This window comes from Aethina tumida, chromosome 1 (genome assembly GCF_024364675.1).
Source record: "Aethina tumida isolate Nest 87 chromosome 1, icAetTumi1.1, whole genome shotgun sequence".
Taxonomy (NCBI): domain Eukaryota; kingdom Metazoa; phylum Arthropoda; class Insecta; order Coleoptera; family Nitidulidae; genus Aethina; species Aethina tumida.
In genome coordinates, this window is record NC_065435.1 from 2,587,758 (window position 1) to 2,610,252 (window position 22,495).

Here is a 22,495-nt window from a genome sequence, read left to right on the forward strand (position 1 = left end):
GAGTCTCCTGCCTGATGTCCCACACTTGTTCAATTAGTGATCAGTCTGAAAGGGGGATCAAATTGTGGATTTCAACTTTCTTTGAGGTGTCTTCTGACACCTACTCAACCATCATGCATGGCCAAACAAAATCGATACTCATTATTAACCTCATTCCATTCCCCATCCCAAAGCCATCGTTCTCTATACCACTTCAGTCTTTGAAGACAACGTTTCAATGTGAAAGGAACAAGAAACTGGGGATGGTAAGAAAAAACTTTGTCTCATCTGTAAACCATTAGTTTACAGTGGTCACAAAGATATATCGTAGAGCCAAACTTCTAGAAGAAGATAAGGCAAATTCATTCATTGTTTGTCCTCGACAATTGGTGGTGGAATTCTGTACAAGCCTTTCAGAGGCACCCCTTAAATAAGGACTAATGTACACAATAAACTTGATGAAATACCATTGGATATATGTCTCCAAGTAAATTTTATAGGTCTGGGTGTCTTTTTAATGGCGTATAGGGCGAATCAAATTGTGGATTTCATCTTTCTTTGAGGTGTCTTCTGACACCTACTCAACCATCATGCATGACCAAACAAAATCGATACTCATTATTAACCTCATTCCATTCCCCATCCCAAAGCCATCGTTCTCTATACTACTTCAGTCTTTGAAGACGACGTTTCAATGTGAAAGCAACAAGAAACTGAGGACGGTAAGAGAAAACTCTGTCTCATCTGTAAACCATTAGTTTACAGTGGTCACAAAGATATATCGTAGAGCCAAACTTCTAGAAGAAGATAAGGCAAATTTATTGATTGTTTGACCTCGACAATTGGTGGTGGAATTCTGTACAAGCCTTTCAAAGGCACCCCTTAAATAAGGACTAATGTACACAATAACTTTGATGAAATACCATTGGATATATGTCTCCGAGTAAATTTTACAGTTCTGGGTTTCTTTTTAATGACGTATAGGGCGAATCAAATTGTGGATTTCATCTTTCTTTGAGGTGTCTTTTGACACCTACTCAACCATCATGCATGGCCAAACAAAATCGATACTCATTATTAACCTCATTCCATTCCACATCCCAAAGCCATCGTTCTCTATACCACTTCAGTCTTTGAAGACGACGTTTCAATGTGAAAGGAACAAGAAACTGGAAACGGTAAGAAAAAAAGCTCTGTCTTCTGTAAACCATTAGTTTACAGTGGTCACAAAGATATATCGTAGAGCCAAACTTCTAAAAGAAGATAAGGCAAATTTATTCATTGTTTGTCCCCGACAATTGGTGGTGGAATTTTGTACAAGCCTTTCAGAGGCACCCCTTAAATAAGGACTAATGTACACAATAAATTTGATGAAATACCATTGGATATATGTCTCCAAGTAAATTTTATAGGTCTGGGTGTCTTTTTAATGACGTGTAGGGCGAATCAAATTGTGGATTTCATCTTTCTTTGAGGTATCTTCTGACACCTACTGAACCATCATGCATGGTCGAGCAAAATCGATACTCATTATTAACCTCATTCCATTCCCTATCCCAAAGCCATCGTTCTCTATACTACTTCAATCTTTGAAGACAACGTTTCAATGTGAAAGCAACAAGAAACTGAGGACGGTAAGAGAAAACTCTGTCTCATCTCTAAACCATTAGTTTACAGTGGTCACAAAGATATATCGTAGAGCCAAACTTCTAGAAGAAGATAAGGCAAATTTATTCATTTCCAGACCTCGACAATTGGTGGTGGAATTCTGTACAAGCCTTTCAGAGGCACCCCTTAAATAAGGACTAATGTACACAATAACTTTGATGAAATACCATTGGATATATGTCTCCGAGTAAATTTTACAGTTCTGGGTTTCTTTTTAATGACGTATAGGGCGAATCAAATTGTGGATTTCATCTTTCTTTGAGGTGTCTTTTGACACCTACTCAACCATCATGCATGGCCAAACAAAATCGATACTCATTATTAACCTCATTCCATTCCACATCCCAAAGCCATCGTTCTCTATACCACTTCAGTCTTTGAAGACGACGTTTCAATGTGAAAGGAACAAGAAACTGGAAACGGTAAGAAAAAAAGCTCTGTCTTCTGTAAACCATTAGTTTACAGTGGTCACAAAGATATATCGTAGAGCCAAACTTCTAAAAGAAGATAAGGCAAATTTATTCATTGTTTGTCCCCGACAATTGGTGGTGGAATTTTGTACAAGCCTTTCAGAGGCACCCCTTAAATAAGGACTAATGTACACAATAAATTTGATGAAATACCATTGGATATATGTCTCCAAGTAAATTTTATAGGTCTGGGTGTCTTTTTAATGGCGTATAGGGCGAATCAAATTGTGGATTTCATCTTTCTTTGAGGTGTCTTCTGACACCTACTCAACCATCATGCATGACCAAACAAAATCGATACTCATTATTAACCTCATTCCATTCCCCATCCCAAAGCCATCGTTCTCTATACTACTTCAGTCTTTGAAGACGACGTTTCAATGTGAAAGCAACAAGAAACTGAGGACGGTAAGAGAAAACTCTGTCTCATCTGTAAACCATTAGTTTACAGTGGTCACAAAGATATATCGTAGAGCCAAACTTCTAGAAGAAGATAAGGCAAATTTATTGATTGTTTGACCTCGACAATTGGTGGTGGAATTCTGTACAAGCCTTTCAGAGGCACCCCTTAAATAAGGACTAATGTACACAATAACTTTGATGAAATACCATTGGATATATGTCTCCGAGTAAATTTTACAGTTCTGGGTTTCTTTTTAATGACGTATAGGGCGAATCAAATTGTGGATTTCATCTTTCTTTGAGGTGTCTTTTGACACCTACTCAACCATCATGCATGGCCAAACAGAATCGATACTCATTATTAACCTCATTCCATTCCACATCCCAAAGCCATCGTTCTCTATACCACTTCAGTCTTTGAAGACGACGTTTCAATGTGAAAGGAACAAGAAACTGGAAACGGTAAGAAAAAAAGCTCTGTCTTCTGTAAACCATTAGTTTACAGTGGTCACAAAGATATATCGTAGAGCCAAACTTCTAAAAGAAGATAAGGCAAATTTATTCATTGTTTGTCCCCGACAATTGGTGGTGGAATTTTGTACAAGCTTTTCAGAGGCACCCCTTAAATAAGGACTAATGTACACAATAAATTTGATGAAATACCATTGGATATATGTCTCCAAGTAAATTTTATAGGTCTGGGTGTCTTTTTAATGACGTGTAGGGCGAATCAAATTGTGGATTTCATCTTTCTTTGAGGTATCTTCTGACACCTACTGAACCATCATGCATGGTCGAGCAAAATCGATACTCATTATTAACCTCATTCCATTCCCCATCCCAAAGCCATCGTTCTCTATACTACTTCAATCTTTGAAGACAACGTTTCAATGTGAAAGCAACAAGAAACTGAGGACGGTAAGAGAAAACTCTGTCTCATCTCTAAACCATTAGTTTACAGTGGTCACAAAGATATATCGTAGAGCCAAACTTCTAGAAGAAGATAAGGCAAATTTATTCATTTCCAGACCTCGACAATTGGTGGTGGAATTCTGTACAAGCCTTTCAGGGACACCCCGTATATAAGGACAAGTGTACGCAATAAATTTGGTGAAATGGGACCACTGGGTCTATTATAATGTCTCCAAGTAAATTTTACAGGTATAGTCGTCTTTTTAATGTCGGATCATTTCATTAAATACGTGACCGTATATAAATAAATTAATTCGGCATAAAACCAATATTTCTCCTGCTAAACGTAATTTATTGTTGTACAATGTGCGATCTAACGAAGACATTAAAGTTTAATAATTAAACGAACGTGTGACCGAAATAATTCATTTCAATTAACTAGTTCTGTTTAATTATAGAGGTGTAAATAACGGCTGATCATTATAAATAACTAATTTTACATGAAAGTCATAAATTTATTATTTTTATATGCACGTATATGCATGCACTGTACATTAAAGTTTGTAATTTGAACTATATTATTTTAATTAATGTATTGTCTATTAATAATTCAATGCAATTTACCTGTTAGTTAAGTTAATATATTTTATTCATGAATTTATCCGTATTTATTGACAACCAAATCCACACAAATGCGATTTCACAATTCGTTTTGTTTAGTTTGTATAATCCATAATTTTATATGCATTTCTGAGCGACTTTACAGCCACAAAATTGAAATTATTTCCACCACGTTTGATTATTATTTTACTGCGGCGACGAGATAAAGGAAATGTTTCAGATAAATTAGGGCATTAGTATTATAATCAGATAGTTTACTGTTTGGGCATATGCGACTTTAAACAAAAAAAAAACATGAGATGTGTCGACGTTATTTTTAAATGATCATTTCATTTTCTCGTAAGTCAACATTACACGAAAACGCAATTACCTCCGTAAGTATTCACACTGAAAGGAAAAGTATACTCTTTTCACTTTTTTATGTCTATTTTAATTAAGACTATGACGACGTTAACAGAGAGATAAATATTTTAAGTCCTAGAACTTAATTGAATAGAGAACGTATTAAAATTTTATATTTTCTTTAGTTGTTCTGTAAATTGCTAAAATTATTAATTAAAAAATATATACTGTCTAGAATTTTTATTAGTAAAAATTAAAGAATATTAAAATTGATTTAATTTTTATAATAATTTAACTTGCTTTCCAAGTTTTTCTTATAAATTACTCATTTGTTGCTTTACTAAATAAATACTTAAAATATTTATGTTAATTTAGAATAAACAATTAAATTATTTTATTTAACTTTTTAATTATTTTTCTGATATTTTTAATTTCTTTTGTACATTTTTCTGATTTTTTTAACTTTTTTCAGTTTTTCATGTATTAATAAATCATTTAATACAATATTATGAATTTTTATTAGAATTTCTTAAATTTTAATAGTAAAAAGTGGTTTTACACATGTTTTTAAAAGATATCTTTTTTATTTTTTATATATAAGTTTACCCTTGAAAATGTGTTTATTTTTTTCCATTTTCTCTTCAGTTTTTTATAAATTATTAAATAATTTAGCATAATATAACTAATTTTTATAAGATATTTACAAATTTTAGTATTTTTTAATATATATGTATAAATTACTAGACAATTTAATTTAATATAATTAATTTTTACAGAATATTGTCAATTTTAATAGTAAAAAAATAGTAATATGTTTTTACATTTTTCAAAAAATATTCTTTTATATTTTAAAAATAACTTTACTCTTGATTATTTGTTTATTTTTTTTTTTTTCATTTTCTCTTCAATTTTTCAAAAATTATAACTAATTTTTATAAGAAATTTACAAATTTTAGTATAAACAAATTAATATTAGTAATTTTTAATATAAAAATATTGCCTTATTTTTATTCATCATTCTATTCAGTTTTGTATAAGTTACTAAACTATTTAATTTAAGCAATTTTTACAGGATATTGTCAATTTTAATAGTAAAAAAATAGTAATATGTTTTTTTACAATGTTCTTATTTTTCAAAACATATTTTTTTTTATTTTTTTAAAATAACTTTACTCTTTGTTTATTTTTTTCAATTTTCTCTTCAGTTTTTTATAAATTAGTAAATAATTTAGCATAAAATAACTAATTTTTATAAGATACTCTTTAGTTTTAATATTAAAAAAAATAATTTAAGTTTTTTTTTAATATATTTAATAGTTTTCAAAAAATATCCTCTTATTTTTATTCATCATTCAATTCAGTATTAATTAATTTAACTAATTTTTACAGAATATTGTTAATTTTGTTAGTAAAAAAATAATAAAAGGTTTTTTTTTACATTTTTCTTACAGTTTTATATATTATTAAATAATTTAGTATTATAAATAGTTTAACCTTGAATGTTTGTTTATTTTTTTTTTCAACTTTCCACTATAATTATTTTTTTAAGCTAAGTGTGTGTTAAAAAATTAATTTAAATGCTTTTCAATATATCTAATAATTTTCAAAAAATATTCTGTTATTTTTATTCCTCATTCTATTCAGTTTTGTATAAATTGTCAAACAATTAACTAAATTTTACAGGATATAATTTTTCAAATTTATTTTTTTATTCAGTTTTTTATAAATAATTTAATGTAAATAATTTTTATAATTAATTTTTATGTTTTAGTTGTTTTAATATGTTTTTTTTTTTACAATTTTCTGATAATATTTAACAAAATATTATATTTAAAAAATTATGTTGTACATTTTATATAATTTTTCGGAAGTTAAAACAAGATAATTTTATGTCAGCATAATAGTCTTTCCCATTATTATCATCACACTGTTCAAAAATTTATAGACCGAAAAAAACTAGATGAAATCTACACACATAATTACATAATTATATGTCATGCACAAAAACACAACAATCAAGTAATTACGCGTCCCAAAATAGTTTTAATTAAGACATTATAGATTTATTATATAAAAAAAAGGAACGGAGAAAAGCAATCGGAAACGTCAGTTCGCACAGAGGTGAGCAATAAACAATAAAAACGTGTCGATAAGTAGTAAATCGCATCACGGTCCAGTTGGTCCCTCGCAGAGCGTTATAAGTAACTGGTGAAGGGGTGGAAAGATTGAAATTCTTGAAAATTATATAGTACATTATCACCGGGGACCATATTGAATCCGTCGCTTTAATTCCACAAATAAGAATTAGTAATAAGGGCGACGTACAGAGGCAAGAAAATCAGAGATAATATTCAGGGTCCCGATGGATGGCGCAACTGAATGAAGAATGATAAAAGTTTGTTATTCAAAAGCGTTCGTTCATAAAGAGGTCCGCGACAATGTGCTACCACTGCTTCAGCCACTCCGGGCCCGCTTCCACCGACTTCCACCGACTTCCACCGGCTTCCACCGGCCCCGCCATTCCGACGGCTCAAAGGTTTTCAAATAGAATGGGACCTCCATAATTGAGGGGGATGCATTGATACAATAAACTATTGAAATTGCACTTCGCCTTTGTCCGTGCCATTTTGTTGTTGGGCCATTGTTTAAAGCCGGCTGCCATCCGACTCGGACACGGCGGGATTTGTTTAAACAATTTACGCGATCGAAATGTGCATTCGACAAGTGACTTTCGACAACGGGACGCCGGATCGATGGTTTTGCTCCGGCTTTTTTCTTGTTTTGAAGCTCGCCGGGGAAATTGTATGACACGACGAGTCTAACGGCACAAAAGGTATGAAACTGTGAAGTGGATAATTGGATTATTATAATTTGCAAACGTCAAAGACAATGTAAATAGTTCAGGTAATTTCAGCTTTGATATGTGTGGTTTGATATATGAAGCAACGGCGTTTCAGGAATTTCCGGCATCAATTTATGAAATGCCGGCGAATAACGTAAAATATATCAATATGTATGTGTGTATTTTTTTATTTACGGGTGAATAAAGACAACGACACATTCTTCCACATATATATATATATATATTTATTTTTATTTAATTATGAAATGTGTATTATTTGTTTTTTATAAATTATCACATGTTCAAATAGAAAATTATAAAAAATATTGTAAATTTTATTGAAATATACATCTCTCTGTCTTCATTATTAACAATTTATATTAAAATTATTTTTCAATTTGTATGTAAATAATTAATCAAACCCTTTTTTTGTAAATTTACGTTAAAAAAAATACTTTTCAAATAACTGTTTTAATTAAAGAAAAAATAATACAGTTTTTGTACAAAATGATGAATTATATAAAACATCTCAAACTTAAAATTAGTTTGATTAACTCAATGAAATTATTTCTATTTTTAAAATCTAATAAAATTTTTTCACACACTCAATTTTAATTAATGTTTAAGGTACCTTTAAAAAACATCAAAAAAGTAATTAATTAATTAAAAAGTCAGACGGAATGTCGAAATTAATTAATTATTTCCATTTTCCCAATGCTCCTTTAAATGTATTTTACAATAAAAAACTAAAAAAAAACAATTTGATCCAACTTAATTAAATTCATACTTTACTTAGAAAATCACTTTTCATGTCTTTATATTTATTTTGCTGACCATTTTAAAAACTTAAGGAAAAAAGTGCTTTCTACATAACAAATATACGTATTTATTTCATTTCTTTGCTTTACAAATCATAATAAAATGTGAGAATTAATTTTAATTAACATTTTAACTTGAAAAAAATATGCGAAAAAATATTTAATTAATTACAGACTCGGACGAAATAACAAAATTAATTAATTATTTGTTATTTATATAATATTACTTTAAAAGAAGACAATTTTGAATTCAAACAAAATTTGGCTCAGTTTTTCATAAACATTGTTTTAATTAAAGTTTCTAGTTAGTTAAAATACATTTAATTAAAGGAGTAAATTTTAAGTTTTTCAGAACTAATTAATTTAATTTTTACAGTTATATGAAGCCTCGATGGACTGTTTACAGGTAAAAAGTTCAAAATAAATTAATTAATTACAGACAACAACATATTTTGCTGCTAGGAAATCACACTGAAATATAATTTATTTAAAAATCAGAAATTTATTAATAAATATATAATTGTAACCAAAATTTTTAATGTCTAAGTTTTTCACACAATTAATTTTAATTAATATTTAAAAACCTTAACAAAATTAATTAATTAAAAAGTCAGACAAAATGTCAAAATTAATTAATTGTTTCCATTTTTCTAATGCTCATTTAAATGTATTTTATAATAAAAAACTAAAAAAAAACAATTTGAATGAGAAAGTTAAATAATTTTTGTGACCTTATAATAAATATTAATATAATATTATTGAAATTTTGTTTTTATGTCACATAATCAATAAAAAATTTATGTAAAAACTCAGGAATTTAGTAACAAATTTACAATTATAACAAAATTATATATATATATATATATATATATATATATATATATATATATATATAAATATATATATATATAATTTTTAAATTCTGATAGTTTTTTAGATATTTAATTTTAATTAATGTTTAAGATAAAAAACAATTAATTAAATATTTCCTTATTCCCAATGCTTCTTTATATGTATTTTATAATAAAAACTAAAAAGAGCAATTTGCTAAAATTTAATTAAATTCAAACTTTACTTAAAAGATCACGTTAAATACTTTTTGTGACCTTATAGTATTATTATAATACTGTACAAATATTGTTTTATTCAGAAATTTGATAATAAGTATACAATTGTAACAAAATTGTTTATATTTTTCACCCATTTAATTTTAATTCTTGTTTAAAATATCCTTAAAAACATAAAAAAAAATAATTAATTGATTACAATTAATTAATTATTTCCATTTTTCCAATGCTCCTTTAAATGAATTTTATAATATAAAATGTAAAAAACAATTTGACTCAACTTAATTAAACTCACATTTATAAAAAAGTTAAATAATTGTACGTTTTTACGAGTTAAAGAAGAAAAATACATATTTTCAAACAAAATATGATGCAGTTGTTGGTAAAGTTTGTTTTAATTAAGATTTCTAGCTAGTTTAATTTTATTATAACAAAAAAATAATGAATCAAGCATATTTAAAAATGGCCAGAATGAATTGTTTTAATTTACAGTTTACATGTAGTTTCAAATGAATGATTTTATACTAAAATGGCTAAATAAGTTACTCAAATACAAAACACTTCAATTCTTAACTTCCCTTTATAGAAAGTCCCATAATCAGAAAAGAATTTAAAAAATGATGAAGTTTTTTAAGTTAACAAAATGAGAAAATAATTTTTAACAAATAAAAACGCAGTGAATACTGTACGTGGGTAAAAAATTAAATATTTTAAATACTGCAACAAAAAATGGTATATTAAAATAAATGTTTATACTACAAACTTAATTTTTATTAATGTTTTAAATAACTTGAAACATAGTACAACCAAAAAATAATTAACTACATGCATATTAAAAATAATTAAAATATACTGCCTGTCTAGAGTTGGTTGTTTTGTTTTGAACTCTTTTGTATTTTTTATAAGAGTATATAAATATAATAATTATATTTAATTAAAAAAAATAAACGTTTTGTGTAGTTTAATAAGTAAAATGTTTAAAATAGACACGATTGATCATCCATTATTCAATCATTTTAGGGAAGAGCCTTTCTTAACAGCTCAATAACAAAGATATTATAACAATAAGTGACCCCCTAATAGCAGACACTCTGTACATCAAGAATATCAAATTATGTCTAGTTATCTTACTCTAAATGGATGTGTCTAATAAGTCCATAATAAGTTGGGAACTTTCTGTAATAGCTCCATACTGAAGCTAGTAGTCTCACTCAATTTCTGTCAATAATTTAATTAGGACACAGCAACTTTAGAGCAACATTGCATTCACAAATATTTGTTTGCATTAAAATTTCACGAGGTGCAAAACGTTTGAGCACCAAGTAAATGAATAAAACAACCTCCCACAACTAATTTCGTATCAATAAGATAAATAATTTAATTGGAACGTGAAAACGACAACCGGATAAAAATAAAAGATGGTAATAAATTCCGCACACGATATGTTTAGTGTAAATAATACATTATTATTGATTGCGTCCTTATTCACAACGTTCCCGGTATCGAACTGTTGCCCGGACAATTTTATTTTAAAAGCTCCGTGCAAAATTCACCCGAAACGGGATAATAAAATTACGCACTTAATACGATATGATGAAATTATTTATGCAATGTAAAATGTTCGGTGAAAAGAAAATCAGGACAACATGTAATATTTACGTGAGCCGGAAAATTATTTTCATTATTTCGATATGTTCGAAATCAATTTTGTTATATTGAAAAACGAATTTCAATTATGTTGCACTCTAATGGAATCATAAATCCTTTTAAAATAATAAGGGAACACATTTTTAACATAATTGATTCAGTTGCTATTAAAAGAAGGCAACATTTGTTTAATATATCAGTATATCAAAGTATTAGAAAATTATTCTTTATGCTATTTGTTCATTGTATTTTATTAAGCAATTTGTTGGGTACAGTGACCAATTTAATTATTGGGAATTAATAAATATTTTTACCCCTGTTTAATGTGTTCACAATTTTATTATTTTTTCCTTATGCAATTAATTATCAGAATTATATGATTGTCAACAATTCTAACCAATTTACAATTTTATGGTCGACATAAAACAGTAATACTTTAAAGTTTAGATGTATCAGCAGTGCCCATAACTTTTGAGGAACAGGAAAACTGATTCAATGCCATTAAAAGTTTATTCAATTTTGTAGTATTTCGTTTTGTTTATATCAAAGTAATGAGAAATTAATCCTTATACAATTTGTTCATTGTATTTTAAGTGATTTATTAGGAATTGAAACAGATTTTGACCAAAATTTACATTAATAAATAAAGATTTTAACCCTATTTAACGTGTTCACAATTTTATGATTTTTTCCTTATGCAATTAATTATCAGAATTATATGACCGTCAATTATTCTAACCAATTTAGAATTTTATGGTCAACATAAAACAGTAATACTTTGAAGTTTAGATGTATCAGCAGTGCCCATAACTTTTGAGGAACAGCAAAACTAATTCAGTGCTATTATTAAAAGAAGCCAAACGTTTATTTAATTTTGTAGTATTGTTTTTTATTTATATCAGAGTAATGGGAAATTATTAATTAAGTTTAGAGGTAACAGCAAAGCCATAACTTTTGAGGAAACTCATACATATAAAATGACATTAAATAATCCTACTTTTTTATGACTATGTTGCTAAACAATTCAAAGTTCAAAGAAAAAAATATTAATTAAATATTACTCGTGTTCAAATATAACTAATGAGTGTTTATTTCAATACTTGAAATTCCAATACAATCTGACAATTAATTTTAATTAACATTTTGGCTTAAAAATGTACATAAAATAATTAATTGATTACAAAGTCAGACATCAAAATTAATTAATTATTTGTATCATAACAAAAATGTAATGTATAAAATGGATTTAAAATTTGTCAGAATTAGTTCCAAATTAACTATTTTACAATAAAATGCCTAAAATAAATTAATTAAACATCAACAAATCAATATTCAATTCTTTTGAAATAATAAAGATATTAATTTTATATTAAAAATCAAATACTTGTTTAATTTATTAAAAAAAATTTGTTTAAACAAAAGTAATGAAAAAAAGTTTATTTAAATTATTATTCACACTTTTTGTTCATTATAGAAACTCATACTTAATTGTACTTTTTATAACCTTATAATTATTATTTTGCTAAACATTTTAGAGTTAAAGTACGAGAAACTGTTATATTAGATATTACTTGTGTGCAAATATACTTAATGTGTATTTCATTACTTTAAATTTCAATACAATGTAACAATTAATTTTAATTAACATTTTTGGTTAAAAAAATATATGAAAAATTAGTTAATTTATTACAAAGTCGGATAGAATGTCATATTAATTAATTATTTGCGTTATAACATAAATATAATGGATAAAATACATTCACTATTCAGAAATAGTTGTTGTTACATTCAGTTTAAAATAAACAATTTTATAATAAAATGGCTACAATAAATTAATTAAGTACCGCTAAATCATTATTTAAATTCTTTATTTTCGCTACTTCATTGGTATTTTTTTAAAAATTGTGACACATTTTGAATGAAATTTAAATATATAAATAAGAATTTTATTTAGTATGATTTATTTTTATTAATTGTTCCCGTTTACAATTAATTATCAGAATCATAAGATTCTAATCAACTTAGAATTTTAAGGTTGTCATAAAACAATAATATTTTAAAGATTAGAGGTATCAGTAATGCTAAAACCTCATACCTTACAAATAAAATGATATTATTAAATAATTATATGTTTTTATGACCTCATAATTATTATTTTGTTAAATATTTTAAGTTAAATAAAGAAATAATATTATATTATATATTACTTGTGTTCAAATTTACCTAATGTGTATTTTATAACTTCAAATCAATTGACAATTAATTTTAATTAAACATTTTGGTTTAAAAATGTATGAAAAATAATTAATTCATTACAAAGTCAGATGGAAATAATTTTAGAATTTGTCAAAATTAGTTATTATATTTTTCACAAAGTAGGTAAAGGTAATTTCAAATTTACCACCTTAAAATAAAATGTCTAAAATAAATTAATTAAATACCAGCAAATCAATATTTAAATTCTTTTAAAATAATAAGGGCATATTTTTAATAAAACTGATTGAACTGTATTAAAAGTCAAATATTTATTTAATTTATTAGTATTTTATTGTTTATATCAAAGTACTGGGAAGAAATTAATTTCAATTATTCTCCACAGTTTTGTTCATTGAATTGATAGTAATTTTTTAATTATTGTTATAAATTTTAACTGAAATTTAAATATATGAATAAAGATTTTATTTTAATATGATTTATGTATTTCTTTTTGCAATGAATTGTATGTATCATTTGATTATCAATAATTTTAACCAACTTAGAATTTTACGTTTGTCATAAAACAATAACTTGAGGACATTTTAAATAATTGTGCTTTTTATGACATTACAATTATTATTTTGTTAAAAATTTTAGTTGTGTATACAAATAAACCTAATGTGTATTTCGTTACTTCAAATTCAAATAGGCTCTGACAATTTAATTAACATAAAAATAAAAATAATTAATTGATTAAAAAGTCAGGCAGCAAATTAAAGTTTTATTAATTATTTGTATTTTTCTAGCACTGCTTTATAAAAACCAATTTCAAATTCAAACAAAATCTGACGAAGTTTTTCATAAACATTATTTTAATTAACGTTTCTAGTTAGTTACAACAAAACAAAAAGTGGTCGGAATTAATTATTAGAATACAAACAAATCAATATTTAATATAAAATAATACGGACATACATTTTTTAATAAAACTGACCAAATACTATTAAAAGAAGTCAAACATTTATTTAATTTATTAGTATTGCTTTTTGCTTATATAAAATTTATTTAAATACACTTTTCTTCGTTGCATTGTTAGTAAATTTTTATGAATTTTGGCAAATTTTGAGTGAGATTTAAATACATAAATAAAAATTTTATTTTAAAATAATTTTATTGTATTGAGAATTAAGTAAGAATCATATAATTGTCAACAATTGTCACCAACTTAGAATTTTATGGTTGCCATAAAACAGTAATAAAGTTTAAAGTTGTCAGCAGTATCAAAAGCTCCAAGTTTTTGATAATATTGTATAACTTATAATAATGTCACACAAGACAATTTTCTTTCATCTACCAGAGGGTGCAAAAAGTGGGGAAGAAATGCATAAATTTTGGCCATTTTCCAATAAACTTCACGTACAAACGTCTTATGCAACTTTAAAAATAAACCGACACAAGTGATGAATTTGACACTTTTCCCAGTTTTATCTGGAATTTGATTTAACAGGTAGAAAACCCATCAAAAACACAACAAATCACTTTCGGGAAGTCTGGTCTCTCAATGGGTCAACAACAAAGACAAATTACGATGGCTCCCTTACATTAGACATCCTGTGTATTTTGCGTTAAGGGAAAATGCTTTACCCTGATTAAACTACACTTATATGTTAACCCCATTACGTTGTTTATTACTGGATGTCCCGCACATCAATAAATAGCCTAATAATTTATTTATCAAGTTAATTTATTTGTGTCGTATCGATTCGTGCTGATTGATTTTACACAATATACCGGACCGGTCGGGTTTTTGGCCATTCGATATTAACAAAAATTGAAAGGAAATCGTCCATAATAACATTTTAATTGTGTTATTAACCGATAATAAAGGTGGAATTCCATGGACACTTCCCAGAATAATCGATTTCAGATTTCGCCTCGAGGTAGAACAACTGGTCATCCACAATGTGGATGTAGAACCGTTTTCAATGCGTTTGGAAACGTCAGCCTCCAACGTTACAATACGAAACAACCTCCGCCAGTTATTATTATTATTTGTGTTCTTGTTCCAAGCACCAAAATGCAATAAAGGCCGAAACCGTATTTGATACGTACCTATGTGACCTACTGTGTTAACGCATCGCAATTAAAAAATCTCGTTCCATTAGTCGTTATAATATAATTATAACGTGGATAATGGTGAAACAAATTGCACCATTATTTCGAAAAATTAAACAGGTATTTTTTTATTAGGACTAACGGTAAAATTCGATCATGCAGTAGTAGTGCGTATTGTTCTCACCGTACGAAATATCTTCACTTCTTCACAATTACTTTTTACTTATACAGAGTGTCTGCTGTAAGAAGGTCACTTTAATATATCTTTGTTGGGAACCAATTATTAGGTTTTTCATGGGTTATATTATATACCAGTTAAATCAAGTCCGTTATGATGGAAAAATGGGGAATGAGTCAAAGGTATGTTGTAAAATGTTTGTACAGGTAAATGATCACTTTGGGGAAGTTTCCTTGACAGCCACAGCCAAAACCCCGTATATTTTAAGGCGTAATCTATTTTTGGTGGGTATTATTATTAATTTAACCTGCTTATGGTATTTAATATTTAACACCCATTTATAATATTATAACCGAGTAGCTGTAAAACTCACCGGTACCATTTAAAACATAATAGAGAGAACTATTCAGGTTAATAAAGTAAATAATTTCGCACCGAAGCCAACTGACAAATCGAAGTGAATGTTGTATTCTTATCGCTTCTAGGCCTTAAAAATCCAACACAAGGTAAATAACTAACTACTTCCAACACTAATTTTACAATCCAATTTAATAACAACGCTGTATAAGAAAATTACAGTATTAATAATCCACACAACATGAACCACGATTTAATTCAACAATTTCATTATGCTTCTTTTGTTAAATTACTGCTTCTCGAAGGATTCTTGTTTTGAATTAAATGTATGAAATTCTAACTGAAGGAATAAATTGTAAAGGAATTTAAAAGTAACACATGTTGAAAGATACTATTTAAAGCTTACTGTAAAAAAGGAAAGACAATAAATTACAGTTACGTCTTACTTAAATTTTACAAGACAATTGTGATTAACTTCTATTGAGAACGTGTTTTATTTGTGTCGTTTTTAATTAATTTTACTCAATTCCTATTTATGATATGCGAATATAATTTATAGAAAAAAGGAATGGCATAACGAAGCCATTAAAAATATTCGATTTCTTTAATAGAAATACTATTTTTCTGTAATTTAAAAAATGGCTTTAACTATTCATAAAATATTTAAAAAGTTATTGTCACAAAAGAGACAAATATACATTTTTTGTTTTCGTATGTCTGAAGTTTCATATAAAATAGGAGGAATATTAAAATTTTATTAAAATATAACGATAATTTTCTGATTTATTATTAATAAACACTGTTTAAACAAATGGAAAATGAAAATTTATTAACATAAATATTTAAATGTGCGACCAAATTTGGTTCTTTGAAATAAAAATAATTTGGACAACTGAAGTCCATATTTTTTTAGTTATCTAAAGTTTTTGTATTTTAAAAAGTTATGTGAAGTTTGATAGAAAATAGAAAGAGTTTGAACTTTTCTTTATTAAAAGGGTAACGTTAATTTTTTGATTTATTATTAATAAACATAGTTTAAACAAATGGAAAATAAAAATTTATCATACTAAATATTTAAACATTCAATAAATTTAGTTCTACATTTTCATTTAGTAAAATAAAAATGTTCTTAAAAAAAAGTAATTTGGGCAACTGAAGCTAGTCCATATTTTTTTAGTTATCTAAAGTTTTTGTATTTCAAAAAGTTATGTGAAGTTTCTTAGAAAATAGAAAGAATCTGATTTATTATTAATAAACATAGTTTAAACAAATAGAAAATAAAATCTTATCAACAGAAATATTTAAATGTAAAATAAAATTTTATTCTAAATATTCATATTTTAGAAAATAAAAAATGTATTAACTTTTCTTTAAAAAAATTAACGATAATATATGGATACGTTAATAATAAATACTGTTTTAAAAATGCAAAATAAAAACTGATGAACATCAACATTTAAATGTCCAACAAAATTTTATTATTTTATTTTATTTTCATGAAAATAATCAATAATAGTAAAATACAATTTTAAAAAAGAAATTAAATACATATTTGGCATTTTATAACAATTTTGTTTGTTAAACACAAACATTTAATTATCCTACAAAATTTTATACTAAATTTTTATTTAGAGTTTGATTTTACTTAAAAAAATGTTTATTCTTTTTCAACTAAAATACGTATTTCATAATAAAACAGTAATTTATATACGGGGCTTGTAAACTGTTTAATGTGTTAGAATAAAAACAAGAAAAGTTCGAACAAACGTAATTAACAAATAAAAACATTAATTGACAGGTGTGTTCATGTAAAATCGATTTTCCAAGGCACAGAAAAGTTTTAATCAAAGGTATTGGACCCAAAAAACAATCTATTCCAATACGTAAACTCCGCAAGATTAATATTTCACCCCCGAAACTAAACAACGTAATTAATTTTTTGGCGAGTTCGGCAAGTTTATTAATAAAACGCCTAAGGTTAAGTCGGAAGTTGTGTCACTTTTATTGAGGAAGTTAACTCGGTGAATAAACAACGAAGACGAACAATAATGATAATAATAACAATAAACGTGGACTTACCTATACTTTTTGTTGCCTCTGATATCACCACAAAAGAAAGTAGAAGAAGTAGTAGACCGGGCTGGACCTTCCCATGCCAGGCCATAGTACCGTCACCCTGAAACAATTAAAAAACAACCCTCGTTAGTTGGGTGGTTGGAGTTTTGAGAAAGCGATGCCGGATTATGGTGGCAAATCGGTTGTGAGTGTTTCCATGGGACGGAACAGGAGTTCCATTAAAAGCCAATTAAAACGGCGATGCCATAAATAATTTACAAGGATACACATAAATAATCACGTTTGTTATAATTGGATGAATATGAAATGCAGATGGTTTTAGTAATCTTCAAGTTTATGGAAAACCTTGAATAATTAACACGCATGTGACACGCCCTGTATATTTACACACATTGTGGCTAAGTGTTTTATAAGAATCGTGTGGCAAATGTAAGAAATACTGAGCAGATTACCACATATTACGGCTGACAACTAGCTTTGGTATTTGTAAAAAATCACTGACATGCTCATTAAAAAACATGTTTTATATCATTACCGTTTTATTCTTATTAACCCGAGTGGCCGGCATAAACAGAATCTTTTCAATAACAAATATTTTCGCGCATTAAACTTTATAATTGTGCTAAACATGTCTTTGGTATGTCAATAATATCAGAAATGCGCATTTCATCAGTCGACACACTGTGTACACGTCACTCGGCGACGTTGCACGAAATTTTTCAAACAACCCCCCACCCCAGAACTTCAATAACTCGAACCATGATTTGTCTCAGAAAAACTTCAGTTATCAAGACTTAATTTAAATGATTAAATGTTATACAAAGAAAAGGAACAATTCTAATATTAAATGACTGATAATTAATAGTAAACTTGAATAAAATGTAAAAATTGAAACTGATATTGAAAAATTATATTTTGTTTAAAAGGTTTCTTCTTAACATTTTAAAATAAATATAAAAAATAGTGAATAGACTGATTCAATTTTGATTTTAGATTATTTCTTTGATATTCAATATGTATATGTTCAAAAAAAAAAAAAAAAATAAAAAATTGGTAAAAAAAAAAGAAATTTACTTTTGATTTTTTATTATTTCTTTGACATTCAATTTATTTATAAATATGAATATGTTAAAGACAATAGAAAAATTGTTAAAAAACAATAATTAAAAATTTGAATAAATATTATATTATATATAAAAATAAATTTATATTAATAAATATGAGAAGTATCTACAAGAAAATGAAAAAATAATTGAAATAATCAATTTTAATGATTCTTTCAGTATTCATTTCAAAATGAACAAATATTTCATTAAAAAAATGTTCCTTAATTTTAAAATAAATATAATATCTTAATAAATAAAGGAAAATTTAATTTAATTATTTCTTTGTTATTCAGTTAATAAATATGAGCAAGAAAAATAGTCGTTTCAAAAAATAAAAATTATTTTTAAATATTAATAATATGAACATTATATTTTATTTAAAATCTTAATATTTTAAAATAAATATAAAAAAAATAGTAGAATGATTCAATTTTGATTTTAGATTATTTCTTTCATATTCAACATACATTAAACAGTATATGTTAAAAAAAAAATGAAAAAAATTGAATTTACTTTTGATTTTTTATTATTTTCTTGTCATTCAATTTATATTTATAAATAAATATGACATGTTAAAAGAAAATGAAAAAATTGTTGATTTTCGATTATTTCTTTGATATTCAATATGTAATGTGTATAATGTTAAAAAAAATGAAAAAGTCGTTAAAAAATTGAAATTTATTTTCGATTGTTTATTATTTCATTCAGTTTATATTTATTAATATGACATGGAGAAAATGGAAAAATTGTTAAAAATATAATAATTAAAAAAATGAATAAATATTAAATAAATATAAATAAAAATAAATTTATATTAATAAATACGAGAAGTATCTACAAGAAAATGGAAAAATAATTGAATTATTCAATTTTGATTATTCATTAAAAATAATTTATAAATTTGGATAAAAATTAAATTAATATAATTTAAATTAATAAATATAAGATTTTACAATAAAATGGAAAAATAATTGAATTACTCAGTTTTGGTTTTTGATTATGTCATTGATATATTCAAAAAAATAGAAAATTTATCGTTTAAAAAAATTATTTGTAAATTTGAATAATATGTGAAAATTATGTCATTTAAAAAGGTTTATTACTTATTTAAAAAGATTTCTCAATTCTTGAGATATTTAAAATAATATGAAAAATAGTTAAATGATTCAGTTTTAATCTTTGATTATTTATTTCATATGCAATTTAAAATATAAAATTATTTGACAAAAGATACTGCTAAAGTACACTACTTAGCAAAAGTCTTTATTTTAATGCAAAAATGTCAGTTATTTGTGTTTGACGTAAGAATTTTTATTTCTATTTTCAGAAAAACTACGATTAAATCATACGACACACGAAAGCTAGCTAAATAAAGAATTACCATTGAAAGGGTTGTCTTCCGGACATTTAATTAGAAAAACCCTTAACAAAATGTAGTTCCATTCAGAATTAGGGATGTTGTAATCAGGCAGACACCATAAAGTAAATTGTAGGAGTTTCTAGTGTTATTCAATCGATAATAGGTCTTAGAATTGTTACCGACAGGGAATGCCGTTCGGGCATAAGACAGGTACCATCGGAAAGGAAAAACCTCAAAACCTCGAGGAGTTTACCTGAGACAGGAGAAATTCGACTTATCGAAGTTTGTGCCGAACATTCAGTTCGAGTTGTCAAAATATTCACCCCGGACGCCCCACACACTCTCTCACACACACACACACAGCACCCGTGCATGCGTGCACAAATGCGGGGACGGCATTTGTATATTTTTATATATTAATTGGCCATTTAGACTAACAATGTATGGAATCGAGGGATTTTCGTTCGGTAATTGGAAAGAATCACTGGGAAAAATATTTAAATCCGCTTGTGTATTTGTGTCCGAGTACTGTAAAACCGGTTTACAACATCAATATGTTCGTAAAATTGCAGACATTTACAATGTTAGGAGAGCCTGAAATCATACCTGATTTTCTTCGCCTTCATTATATTTACCTACTTACTCCCTTTTGCCTCTTTTTTCCACGAACAATACGATTTTTCCAAATTCCACCCATCCGATTATTTAAATTTATTCTTAATAACTAACCGACTGTAATGCATGAATATATTTTTTCTTCTAATTACCATTTCCCAATTTAAATTGCAAATTGAAATGATGAAAATTAATGGCGATGATTGTACTTTATTAGAGTTGTGAATTTTTTTAAGGCGGCCCAAATTTTTAGAACGTTGTTGAACCAGTTTACTACTACTAAATTTTTAAATTTATAATTTCTAATAATAGACGTATAAAAATAGGACGACAATAATTTATTAAAAACAAAAACGTTTTAAGTACATAAAACACAGATGATAAAATTTTAAAACGGTGTTAAAACATTAACAGCAAGTTATGTTATTAAATCATGGAAAGGTTGAAGATATCCGAAGGGAATAATTGTTGTTTATATGTTAGTATGTGAATAATAAATGAAATATGTGTTTAAATTTAAAGTGTAATAAAATCACAAGAGTACGACAATAATTTGTTCAAAGGAGAAAATACTGAAACAAACTAAATCAGTTAAAATTTTTATACTTCATATTATTTTTAAATGTTTTATATTGCTCTAAATTTCATATTTCACATTATTCTATATTTCACAATGCTTCATATTTTATGTTGTTTTATATTTCACATCATTCCATATTTTTTTATTATTTCATATTCTATATTAATTCATATTTCACATTATTCCATATTTCATATTGCTTCATATTACACATTATTCCATAATTTATGTTATTTCATATATCAAACTATTTATATTCCATATATAGTGTGTATATTCCATATTTGATATTTGATATTGTTTTTCATAATTCACATTGGTGCTTTTTTCATATTAATTCATATTTCACATTATTATTATTTTATTTATTTCATAATTCATATTATTTCATATAGTCTCATATTTCATATTGTATCATAATTTATACAATTGTTTAATATTATATGTAATATTCTACAATAATATATATATTTCACATTAGTTTATATTTCATAATTAATATTGATTCACATTTCACATTGCTGTATTTTTCATATTATTTCACATTTCATATTATTTCATATTGATTCATATTTCATATTATTTCATATTTTTAATATTACATATTTTTTCATATTTAAATTTCATATTGTTTCATATTCAATATTCCATATTTCACATTACTCGATATTTTATATTATTACATAGTTCATATTATTTCATACTTCATATTTTTTATATTTTATATTCCATATTTATAATTTTTCATATTGTTATATATTTCACATTATTCCATACTTCATATTTTGTATATTTCATGACTATTCATATTTCATATTATTTCGTATTTCATTTCATAACTCACAACTCAAAACTCACATTTCACAATACACTGTTCACATATCACGTTTCACAATTCACAATCCCACACCTCACTTTTCACATTTGAATGATGTATTTAATAAAATTTAATATAAATTTAAGAAAGCTGAATAAATAACATAAAAACTAACAATATTTCAAGTAAGCAAACATTTTATTTCAACAACGAAATATTTATTAGTTGGTTTCTTCATTAAAAAATAAAAAACAATGATAATTTGTCGAAGGAAAGGAACAAACTAGGCTACTTAAAATTTTAGTAAGATGAAAATGAACGGTCACG

The 22,495-nt window shown here is 26.0% G+C and overlaps 1 protein-coding gene across 12 annotated transcripts in view; it reads right to left on the reverse strand.

Moving 5' to 3' along the window:
• LOC109601249 (latrophilin Cirl) overlaps nt 1-22,495 on the reverse strand; it is a 183,623-nt gene that overhangs the window by 110,569 nt on the left and 50,559 nt on the right. For all 12 annotated transcript variants that reach the window (XR_007547980.1, XR_007547979.1, XM_049967155.1 and 9 more), the window contains one exon: nt 17,694-17,790. Coding sequence is in view for 10 of the 12 variants with exons in the window: in XM_049967155.1 (XP_049823112.1) it covers nt 17,694-17,790 (97 nt within the window). In the remaining 2 variants the exon portion in view is untranslated. The remainder of the gene's footprint in view (nt 1-17,693; nt 17,791-22,495) is intronic.